Consider the following 11133-nt stretch of genomic DNA (forward strand, 5'->3'; position numbering starts at 1 on the left):
AGCCTGGCTGCCCAGCCCAGCCCAGCCCAGACTCACAGCCTTCCAGTCCGGGCATAGCCCCTCCTCCCCGTGCAGCATGTAGTCGATGCGCCTGCCGTTGCCTTTCAGAAGCTCTTTGCGTCCCTTCTGGCCTCCCCCGGGGCTCTTGCTGGTGGGGAAGGCGAGGTACTCCCGGCGACCTTCCTCACTCTCCAAGACCCTGCTCACACAGAAGGCACAGAAAGGCAAGGTGAGTCAGCCCCAGGTCCTGAGGGTGGAGCCACGTTCTGTCCCCAAAGTCAGACCAAACCCCTACATTTAAGATCTGTCTTCTCCGTGAGCCCAGAAAGGGACTGGGGTGGATAGAGACTGAGTCTGAGCCTGTGAGTTCCTGTCTGACTGAGCCACTGCCCCGGAGTGTCCCATGCCCACCTGGGATCAGGAGCACTCATATTCCCTTTCTGAACTAGAACGCTGGCACCACCCAAAACCTGTAACCAAGCTGGGGACAGAACTGCCCACCCCTTCTCCAGGGTAGTGTTGTGCTCTGAGCTAATAGGATCCTGTTTGGGGGGAACTTGATCTTTGCAGTGAACCCCAGAGACCCTTCTCTGAAAGTCCCCAGACCCCCCCCATGACTCCCGTTTCAGGTCAGCAGGGGAGCCAGGAAAGCACCCAGGCCCCATCCCAGGACCAGACTCCTGTGTCAGTCTGTCCCCAAGACCTCAGGACACTTTGAGGACCAGGTGTGTTAAGAAAGGAACAAGGTGGGATGCGGCTGTCGCCCCATTTTTCAGAGGAAGGAAACTGATACAGTTGCTGGTCAGAATTCTACAGGGAGGACAGGGCGCTCAGGTGGAACATTACACCCTGAGTCCAGGTCTCTTCTGACTCCTTGTCTACCTTCTGCTTCCTGCCAAGTTTCCTCCAGAGTCCAAGCACCATTGGGAATGAGCCTTCAAGGGACACCCCATCTCAGAGGGCAGTGTTGGGGTGAGAGGCACAGCCACCAAGAGACACTGCAAAGGCCCACCCACCCAACTAACGCCTGGACACATGAACAGGGCACCTGGACAGGCTTGGCAGCAAACAAGTTTTTGCAAGGTCTTTATCAGCCTTGAGATATATACACTGATGACACACAGAACATCATTCCATCTCAGAAATGTAATCCATTCCTGTCCTTTGCCTTTGATAATTAATTCTAGCATCAGTGATCTAAGAGTTACTGATAAGTCATTTTTAAATCGTCATCTCATAAAAAGATAATTTTCTCGGCCTGGGATGATGTTTCAAATTTAGTCTATAATTAATTAATTGGCTCAAATTAGCTTCAAGGAGCCATCGCTGGGGCTCTGGGCTGTCTCGGGCTGTGAATTATAAATTGACTCTGCTGCTGGCCTCTCAAATGTGTCCTTTTCAGAAGTCTCAGATTGAAGAATACAGTTTGGCTGGGGTGGATCTGTCTCTACTTTGACTGGCTTGTGTTAGCTCTGTGTTTTTATTTGTCTGATTGGCGGCTGCTGGCTGCTGGTCCCCTGCCACAGATGCCATCCCCAGGGCCCTTTGACAGGGATCTCTGCGGCGCCCGGCCTCGCCCTGGGAGATTATGGTCCTTTTTCCTGTGCCTGAGGCAGGCTGGGGCTCAGAGCAGGCCAGGCTCTGGTAGAATGAGCCCAGACTTGGGGTGCTGGTGTAGGAAAAACCACCTTGAGACCCCAGGCCTCCTCGGGATCCTCTTGGTAAGGACACCCCTGGGGCATGAGGTCCCCACCACAGCCTCTACCCACCCCAAATTTGCATCCCTGACGCTCTTAACAGGCGTCTCGTCCTGGGGAGCTGTGGGCTCTCATCGGCCCACACAGCCCACCTCTCCACACCTAGTCTGGGTCAGTGCTCATCCCAGACCTGAGAGCCACCTGGGTCTGCCTACCCGCCTGACCATGGCACTGTGGATGCTGGCCACTTACTTTTGCAGATTGTCAGGGGTGCACACTTCCTCATCATAGAGACCATCCTGGTCCAGCAGAGTTCCTGGGGACAAGGGGGTGAGAGAGGTTACTGTGGGCAGGAGGGGCAAGCCCAGAGCTTCTGCCGGCTGGGCAGCTCAGTGCCCCCCTCCCCACAATGGTGCGGTCTCTTCAGGAAGTCCATGGGGTGTCAGGCCTCAGCAGTGCCCCTCCCGCCCCTGTGCCTGCCCCCAGCCCCAGCTCACCAATTGCCCATGGCTTCTCCTCCCCAGGCCCCAGGCGGCAGGGGTCCTTGTAGCGTGTAAACAGGGAGTGCTGTTGCTCCAGCTTGTCATCTGTGCAGGGAGGGAAGGAATGCTATGGGGCTCAGGGTGTCTGGCATGCCCTGGAGGGCTACCTGCCTCTGGTTCCGGTTTGACCAGAGTCACCAGATCCCTGTCCCTCGGGTAGCTGCTTCTGGGTAGGGTCTGTGTTCCCGGACATGGAGCTGTGGTTCATCTGTCACTGGCTTTCTGTGTCCTTGAGAGTGCCCCCTCTAACAGCCGTCAGAACTGTGGCTGGTACAAAGTAAGAGCTGAATACAGACCTGGTGAGTATCATGAGCTAACCCCATTAATCTGGATTTCAGAGGCTCCCTGCCTTCACTGCCAGAGGTTTATTTGCAGGGCATCTCCTGACCTCCAGCAAGGTGGCCTCTAAGCTTTCTAGGCAGAGCAGGGGTTCTTATTCTAGGATTTCTTGAGGGCAGAGAAATCATAGTCTCGCTAAATGTCCCACTTTTGTGCTCCCGAGGAGCAGAGCCCATGCCTCCTCCGTGGTCGACCTTAATGGGGAGGAGCCCGCCTCACCAGAGGAGCAGTTGTCAAAGTTAAAATCTCCGCAGATGATGTCAAACGCCACCAGCTCCTCGGGGTTGGCTGCGCTGGACGAGGAGGTAGATTTTCGGAAATCAGCCAGCCAGTCCTGAAGCATGTTCAGCTGCTCACACCGGATGTCACTGTCCTCTGTGGGGCGGAAGCACAGAGAGGTGATGAGGCTGCTGCCAGGACCCCTGCCAGGCAAATCCTACCCCTCTGAGGATCCCACCCACTGAAGCTCGGGCCCCTGGGCCCTACCTGACAGGGCGTGCAGGTGTGTGCAGGAGATGTACCCGACGATTCTTTGGTCCTGAGGTGTGCTTCCCACCTGCACCTGTGATGGGGAGGAAGTGTTGGTGATGAGACCTAGAGTTACCATTGCTCTGAGCACAAAGGGACGCTGGTGATGTCCGACCCGAGCCAGGTCTAACCCTCAGAAACCCAGCTCTGTCGACTTCTGGCTAGCCTGGGGTCTGAGAAGAACAGCACATCGCCTGCTTCTAGGAGCTTCTGCTCCAGTGTGGGAGGCAGATGCTTCAAGAAATACCCGCTTTATGGCAGGGTGAATGCCACCAACAGTTCATGCAGCACTTTGTGGGGAAGAGATGCAGAAACCACCACAGACCTCCCCAAACCCCTGCCATCTCCTGATGACCAGAGTGTCCACACAAATGTCCCTCGCTGCCTTGTCCACTTGCAGGGGCTCCTTCCTCCTCTCCTCAGTCACACCCTGGACCTGATGGTGTGGAACCTGTTCCTCTGAAGTGTAAGTCAGACTCCCTCTAGGATGTGGCCCAGCCACGTAGCTCAATACCCTCGTCCCCGTGAGAGGCCTTGGACCTTGCTTTCTGTCTTCTCATCCCAGTCTTTGCCTCTCTGACTTCATGAGCAATTATTTTATCTGCTTCTTGGCCATGGTCCCCATTAGTCCCCAGATCTGGGATGACAGCTGTGGCTGGTGTCTCCATGGCACCTGTCATGGCTGACCCCAGGCCCCCCTGTGACCACCACCCCACGCCTAGCCCTTCCTCCACAGGGGCCTCTTCATTCTACTTGCCCAACCCGTCCTTGCCTCTTGTTCTCCTCCACTGGAGACAGAGTCCCTGGCAGGTGGAGTGGGGCTGAGAGCTCCTCACTGACTCCCTGCCCAACCACAGGTGACCCTGGCAGACCATCTCCACAGGTTGGCGTAATGAAAACGAGCACCTCAATTGTACAGCACAGACAACTCGGCCCCCAGTGGTGAGTGTGATGCAAGCCTGAGCCCCAGTCAGGCTGTGGTTGGGAGGTGAGGGTTGACAACCCAGCCTCGGGTTCTCAGGCCCTCTGCTGGAGGCTCCATCTTGGGGCATCCTGACCAGAGGCTTCTGATTGGATCCTCACCCTCGTCCTCTCTGGGCTTTCCTCCCTCCGAGTCTCAGCTGTCTTCCCCAAATTTTGCTAATCTATTCTGGCCTGGGTTTTCTGTGACGAGACCCTGAGCCCTGGGAAGTCTCTGGGGAGCGTGGTAAAGGCCAGTTCTTAGCTGAGGTGTGGCAGTGGCAGGGCAGGTGCCCTGGCTTCTACTGAGCACAGTTCTGCCTGTCCTCTAGCTGACAGTGGCCGGGACTCAGCACAGGCCCTCTGCTCTGAGAGCCTCGGGAGGCGTCCATCCTTCTATTGCTGAAGTCAGATTGGCATTCCCCTCCATGAGGACTTTCTCTTTATTAAACACCTTGAGCTTTCCACAGCTCTTCATCTCACTTCCCAGCCTGGCAAGGTGTACATCTTTCATCTTCCAGTGCCCAGGTGGATGGATGTCTGGTTACTTGATAATGGGCCCAGATTTGGGACTGTTGATAAGTTCATATGTTCACCACTCACTTCTTGCCCATAGTCCAAACCCACAGTTCAGCACAGTGGTACCCCTGCCTCTGAATCCCTTGGAAATCACACACTGTTGGTGCCCCTTGTTGCAAAACCAACACAGTTTAAAACCACAGTGCCCCCAAGGGCCGCACGATGGTGCTCTCTGCATCCTCCGGCCAAGAGCCTGTTCCCCTCTCAGTAGTGATACTCATGCCCTGCTGCTTCATGGATGCGGCCTTTCTGGAGCCTTGCAGCTATGAGGATTACACTAAAGTTAACACTGTCGGGTGGCTGGGGTCGTGAGGCTCTGGTGACTGAGGCAGGTTGAAATCTGATCCTCACACCCAGCTCCTCCTGCTGCCCTAAGCTACTCTCTGAGCTGGTGACTGAGCCAAGCTTTTCAGCCGCCAGCCATGTGTTGTTCCTAGTGCAGGAGCCCTGCACTTAGCGCTTGGAGTCACCTCCCTGTGCTGAGCCCTGGGTGGGGACAGAGACAAGTGCAGGGAGGCCCTGCTACTGAGGAGATCCCTCCTGGAGGGGAGGCACCCAGCAGAAGGTATGGCAGCCCCCCTACCCCCGTCCTCCAGTCAGTCCAAGTTCTGCTTTATTATGTGCTGGGACTTATTGATTCCCCGGCTTGAGTCCTGGGGAGCCGCAGAGGCTCGTGTTTCACTTGCAAAAACAAACAATCACTCTTGAGAGGCTGTGCCTTTAGTCCTGGTGGGCAGAGACCGTCAACAGAGCAGGACCCAGAACCAGGCTCTTGCTCAGGAGGCAGAAGCTGGTCCAGTCCCTCCCTCCCTTCTTAGGCATCTCTCAGACCCCCTTCAAGGATGAGAAGCTCAAGGAGTGAAAGGGGAGGTGGGGATGGGTGGGGAACCCCAGGTGAAGGGAGCAGCCAGGCCCTGCTGGGGCTGGCTCCTGAAATCTCACTTATTTCACTCCTCCACGTGGAGAGAGAGGCACACTGTCACCCACAGAGATGAGCTGGCTCTGGTGTGCCAGGCACCACCGCTCCGCTCTTGAGTTCTGCCTGACAGGAGAGGTGAGCTGCAAGGCCCTGGGGCCAGGGCTAAGGAACCGGCAAAAGAAAACTGGCTTGTGCTGGACGCCACCAAGGAAAGTTCCACTGACACAGGGTGACACATGGAGGCCCCTAAGACTGCGGCTGGAGCAGAGCTCAGGGAGGGTGGCAGGTGGAGGCTGGCTTCTCCCCGAGGCATGGGAAGAGGGGGACAAGAGTCAGACCCAACACCAGAAGGATGGTAGATGAGGGAGGACAGTCCCAAATCTCAGAGGAATGGTGGCCTGAGCCATGACATTGCAGCTGGACATACAGGGTGGACCCAGAGGTATCTGGGAAGTGAAATTGGGAGCCTGGGTGGATTCACTGGGCCCAGGGTTAGAGAGTCCCCAGCAAGTCTGGAAATGGGAGCTGCAGAGGCACCCCAGGGCAGGTTCCTGGGGCTGATTGCCCATGGTAACGACTCAGCAGTGAAGAGTGCTGGCTAAGTGGGGTTGTCTGCTCTGGGAGCTGCCAACCCCCAACTCAGGCTGGGAGCTGGGCAGAATGCAGCAGGCCTGGTGCTGCCAGATTTACCAGGGTGGGAAGAGGAGCTGCAAACTGGGCTCTATGTGAAATAGCTTGATTTTTAAATGTTGGCCAACATGAAAAATTTTTTAATGGCAGGAACCAAATTAAACATATCTGCAGACTAGTTTTAGATCCGGGAGGTAGAGGCACAAGTGTTTAAAGGATGAGCAGGTGAGAAGAGGCCCGGAAGGAACAGCCAGAGAGCTAGGGGCTGGGAGGAAATTCCGTGGCAGAGGGGCTGGCCCTGGTGTGCATGATAGTTGGGGTGCTGGCCTGAGGGGAGAGAAGAGGAGGAGGTGGTGTGTGGGCTGGGAGCAGGGTTAAGGGGGACCCTGGCCTTTGAGCCATCTGTAGTAGGGCAGGTGCAAGGGAAAGGGTACATTCTCCCAACCCCCGAACTGACAGCATGCTGCTTCCTTTCCCAGAAAGTCACTTCGGCTGCTGAGACAAAAATACATCTGTGGAATGAAACACTGACGAACCACATGCCAGAATGGGGAGGTTGGTCTCCTGTAAGAGGAGTGTCTTCAATTTCAGCATCTCAGGCTATGAATGGAGAGCCGGGGACCCCAGCTCTGCACCTGCTGAGCCACACAAGAGGCCTGAGCACAGGAGTTGGGGGTCTGGGTGCTGGGCTGGGGCCCTGGCAGGCTCCGTGCAGATGATCCGTTTGGGCCCTCACTCCTGGCCGGACCTTGGCTGAAAGGCAGCAGCTTCCTGGACAGGTCAGAGCTGAGGCCTGGGGATGAGCACCCCCACACTGGGCCTCCCCGGTAGCCTCACCAGCCACCTCCATCATGGACCCCTGCTAGCGGAACTGAGAAGTCTCAAGGGGAGTGTGGAGAGAATCCACACCTGAAGCAGTTGCTGCCTCTAGGGGCAGAAACGCCTGTTCTGTAACAGCTGGCCAGACGGGGCTTTAGAAAACTCTGGAGTCACCAAGAGCAGCTTTTGGATAGGGAGCAGAAAGTCGACATGCTGAGCATGTCAGGCTCAGGAGAAGATAATGTATAATGACCAAATTACCATGGTCTAAAAACTCCTGCAATTGCATCCAAATTAGCAGAAATAATTATGATTCACTTTAATTAGTGACTCCGGAAGTGAAGCCTGGAGCTGGTGGGCAGAGTGCCTGGCATGGCAGCTGCATGACAGCCAAGGGGGAGAGGACATCCCAGCCAGGAGGGCTGGGAGCCTGAGGGAGCAGCTTTGGTAACAGCCGGGCCTGAGAACTCTGTCTTCAAGCTGCACCCGCTTGTCTGCAGTGATTCAGAGCAGGGGCTCCCTGCCACCTCCTCTTAGCACCGTCTGCCATCTTCACCACCGGCACCTGAGAAGCTCCCAGGCCTTGTCCCTCCCACATGGCTCCCACCATGTCAGTAGTAGGCTCTACGTTGCCCCCGCTTTATAGACAGGGAATTGGTGGTGCAGAGATTACCTGGTCTGGAGTCTTGGCTCCTGTTCCTGCATGATTTCCCTTGTCTCTGAGCCAGGGGCCCCTCGATTTAGCTCCATAAAAGGCCTTGTCTGCCCCTTGCCCTCCCAGAGAGTGAGACCCGCCCCTAACCAGCTGCAGCCCGCCTCCTCCCTACCCTCCAAACTCTGAGGCCTGCTGGTGGAGGCCCCCCTACCTTGAGATACAGCGCTCCCTTTGAGGCCAGGCTGTCAGAGAACCGCCCGTTGGGGTAACAGTGATAGGCCACATCCATGATGGGGTAGCGGCTGGCAAAGAAGAGGCCGCTGTTGAGACACTTGAAGCTGCAGCAGCCGTGGCAGCCGTACACCCCGACATCGTAGAGGATGTACTCGAAGTAGCCGTGCAGCTGGTCTTTCAACTTGGCGGCTGCCCGCTTGTCAAATACCTCCTGCAGGCACAGGAAGTCCAGGTTGGCAGGGAAGAAAGCTGAGACCTCGTGGTCGAAGGCCTCATCTGGGTGGCGCCTCCTGCGCGCAGCCGCCTTCTTCACCACCGAGGCCTTGTTCGGGAGCTTGCTGTTGGCGCCTGGCTCCCCGCTGCCACCATCAGCCCCGGCCCGGCCCTTCACCAGGGACTCCCTGGAGGCCGAGGGGCTGCCCAGGCTCCCCGAGTCCCCATCTCGCTGACTGTGGTTGGGTGTCTGGCCCCGTGGGCCCCCACCAGCCCCGTTCCTGGCCTGGCCCCCATTGGGGGGATCGACAGCTTCGGGGGGCCGACCCCCCTCATCACCACTGATGCGCACGATGCAGGCATCCTCAAGGTTGCCTCCGTCACCTGGGTCCCCGGAGGCCAGGCCGTTGGCAGCCTCATCACTAGGATGACGCCCGCTGTCGCCCTTGTACTCCACAGAGGCCGTCCTCTTGATGCTTCCGGGGACAGCCCGTGGCACACCATCACTGCCCTGCGGTGACACCAGGCTGCTGAAGCTGGCGGCGCTGATGGAGGTGTTGGTGGGAGAGTCGATGTAGATTTTGATCTGGGGTCTACTGGCCCCATTGCGGATTCTCTGCCCGATTTCTTTGGCACGGGCTTGGGTGTTGAACACATTGTTGAGCCTGGCCAGTGAGTCCGGGAGGAGGCAGAGGTTGGCGGTGGCGAAGCAGAAGCTTTTGCCAGGACCTGTACCCTTCCATTCGCTTAGCAGGGCCGCCCCACCCGTGGGGCCCTTGTCCTCCAGATGGGAGTAGATGTAGGGCCGGCGGGCAGACTGCAGTGGGGACCAGAGGAGGAAGCCAAGGAACGCAAAGGGCAGCGAGGCAACCAGGAGGGCCAGGTAGACAGGCGTGAAGAGCACGGTGCAGAGCAGCTGGAGGTAGCAGGGGTCGTCCGCCCGCTGGCGCTTCTCGTAGGTGGTGGGTATGAAGGAGGCCAGGAGCCGGTCCGCCAGCCAGTAGCACGGGAAGATAAGGGCCCAGGACACGGCGTGCAGGGCGGACAGACAGCTGTTGGGAAAGGGGGTCGTGTACAAAACCATCGCAGCTCATTGGGCACCGCGGCCAGCCCTACTACATGGTGTCCCTGGCAGCGAGAGCACTTTCCTGGGTGGGGTGGGTGAGTAGGGGAGCAGCTGGAGGAGGGTCACCTCCTGGTGAGACAGAACTCTGGGTGGTCAGAGGTGTGTGCCGGCCAGCCAGTCATGGTTCCTTCAGTGGGCCATGCTAGGCCACCAAGGCCTGCTGGAGAACCTGCAAGACAGAAAGTGTGGTTGCTGTTTAGTCACTATGTCATGTCTGAGTCTTTGCAACCCCTTGGACTATAGTCTGCCAGGCTCCTCTGTCCATGGGATTTCCTGGACAAGAATACTGGAGTGGGTTGCCATTCTCTTCTCCAGGGATCTCCCCAACCCAGGGATCAAACCCGCGTCTCCTCCATTGGCAAGTGGATTCTTTACCACTGAACCATCAGGAAAGCCCAACACAGAAAGTGAGGGGCTTTTATTCATCTTTAGTGGGGTAGATCAGATGCTGGGCCATTGCCCCGCTTGCCCTGTTCCTGCCTCCTCTGACCCCAGCAGGACTGCTCCAAGGACCAGGCTGGAGCCAGCAGGCTCACATGGGGGTGTTTGGGGCCAGAAGGCAGCCTGGCACTCTTTGCCTTTGTAAACACAGGCAAAAGTGTTTGTTGGTTCTCTTGGAGGAAACTGACTAATGATGTGACTGCCTCTAGTTCATGGTGGTGGGTTTTGTGTTTTTTTTTTTTTTTTTTGGCTATGCCTTGTGGCTTGCAGGATCTTAGTTCCCCGACTAGGGATCAAACCTGGATCTCAGGCATTGGAAGTTCAGAGTCCTAACCACTGGACTGCCAGGTAATTCCCTAGGTGACCATTTTGACCTTGTGACCTAATTGCTTAGAAATTGGCCCAGGATTTGAGCACAGGCTGTGGGTGTGCAGAACGCTGGCCTGGAGCAGCCTGAAGCCCATCTGGAGCCAGGGGTGTGTTTAAAACAGACGACGGGTGAGCCTGAGTCAGGAGCTGTCACCAGGTGCCCACTGGATCAGGATGGTGAGGGAACAAACTGCAGAGAAAAGGGGCTAGAGGGTTCTGGGGCATAGGGCAGTGTGGCTGGCAGGACCCCTGAGAGGAGGGCCCCCCATAACCAGGCTCTCACTGTGCCCCAGCCTGCAGCATCAGACCCTCTGCCTTCCCATTCCTGCCGAAACCCCTGCCTGATGGGGACCCAAGCACACAGCATGGCTCTTCTCAAGCTCCAGAATGCTCAGAGTCACCCAGTTACAGGGGACCCTGATGGTCCGGTGACTTCTTCCTTAAGTCCCTGAGATAAGCCCCAGGGCCCAACTGAGGCCCAGAACTGCCAGAGAAAGTCCACCGCAGCCTATATGGGAGCTGCCATGGGTTTTAGAACTGGCCCAGGGCTCCACCTGGGAGAAGCCACAGGTGCATTCATTGTGCTAAACGTAGAATCAATAAAGACAAGATTCTGGAGTGTTTACCCAGCCTCCAGGGACCCAGGGTGATCATTCTGCTGTGCAGCTGGTACAAACATAACCCAGAGTTTCCATGGCCAGATCAGCTGGGGAACTCATTTCCTGTTCATCATCTCACTGGCCCAGCCGGGCTGCTGCTGTGGCCCCTTGGGGGTCTGTGTCCCCGATGCCATCCATCCTGGCCCCATGCCGTCTCTTCCTCCTGCCTTCTTGGCTCACCTCAGCTGGGAGTTGGATGTCATCTGGACTCTGCCCTCTCTCTCAGTTCCCACATCCCATCAGTCCCCGCTGCCCACCCAAGCCCCTGCGGAGCCCCCTGCTGCTCCAGGACTGCATCACATGCCACCCACATTTTCGGCCTCTTCCCCATCAGGCCATCGTCCACAGGATGGCTGGAGGGACTCTGATCTGATCAGGTTGCAGACACCTCAGCCCGACAGAAGCCTCACTCAGGCCCTGTTG

At 57.1% G+C, this 11133-nt stretch overlaps 1 protein-coding gene and 1 long non-coding RNA gene across 2 annotated transcripts in view; one reads left to right on the plus strand and one right to left on the minus strand.

Moving 5' to 3' along the window:
- SMPD3 (sphingomyelin phosphodiesterase 3) overlaps nt 1–11133 on the minus strand; it is an 83512-nt gene that overhangs the window by 3258 nt on the left and 69121 nt on the right. Inside the window, exons 3-8 of the mRNA XM_005692177.3 lie at nt 7880–9410; nt 3065–3140; nt 2798–2953; nt 2195–2284; nt 1950–2013; nt 37–199 (exon numbers count right to left, since the gene is read on the minus strand). Coding sequence (XP_005692234.2) covers nt 37–199; nt 1950–2013; nt 2195–2284; nt 2798–2953; nt 3065–3140; nt 7880–9199 — 1869 coding nt within the window. The 5' untranslated portion in view covers nt 9200–9410. The remainder of the gene's footprint in view (nt 1–36; nt 200–1949; nt 2014–2194; nt 2285–2797; nt 2954–3064; nt 3141–7879; nt 9411–11133) is intronic.
- LOC102169124 lies at nt 3154–7872 on the plus strand. The gene is made up of 3 exons (XR_310691.3): nt 3154–3572; nt 3964–4048; nt 6674–7872. It is a non-coding gene; the product is annotated as an uncharacterized LOC102169124 (long non-coding RNA).

The sequence above is a fragment of the Capra hircus genome, chromosome 18 (genome assembly GCF_001704415.2).
Source record: "Capra hircus breed San Clemente chromosome 18, ASM170441v1, whole genome shotgun sequence".
Lineage (NCBI taxonomy): Eukaryota > Metazoa > Chordata > Mammalia > Artiodactyla > Bovidae > Capra > Capra hircus.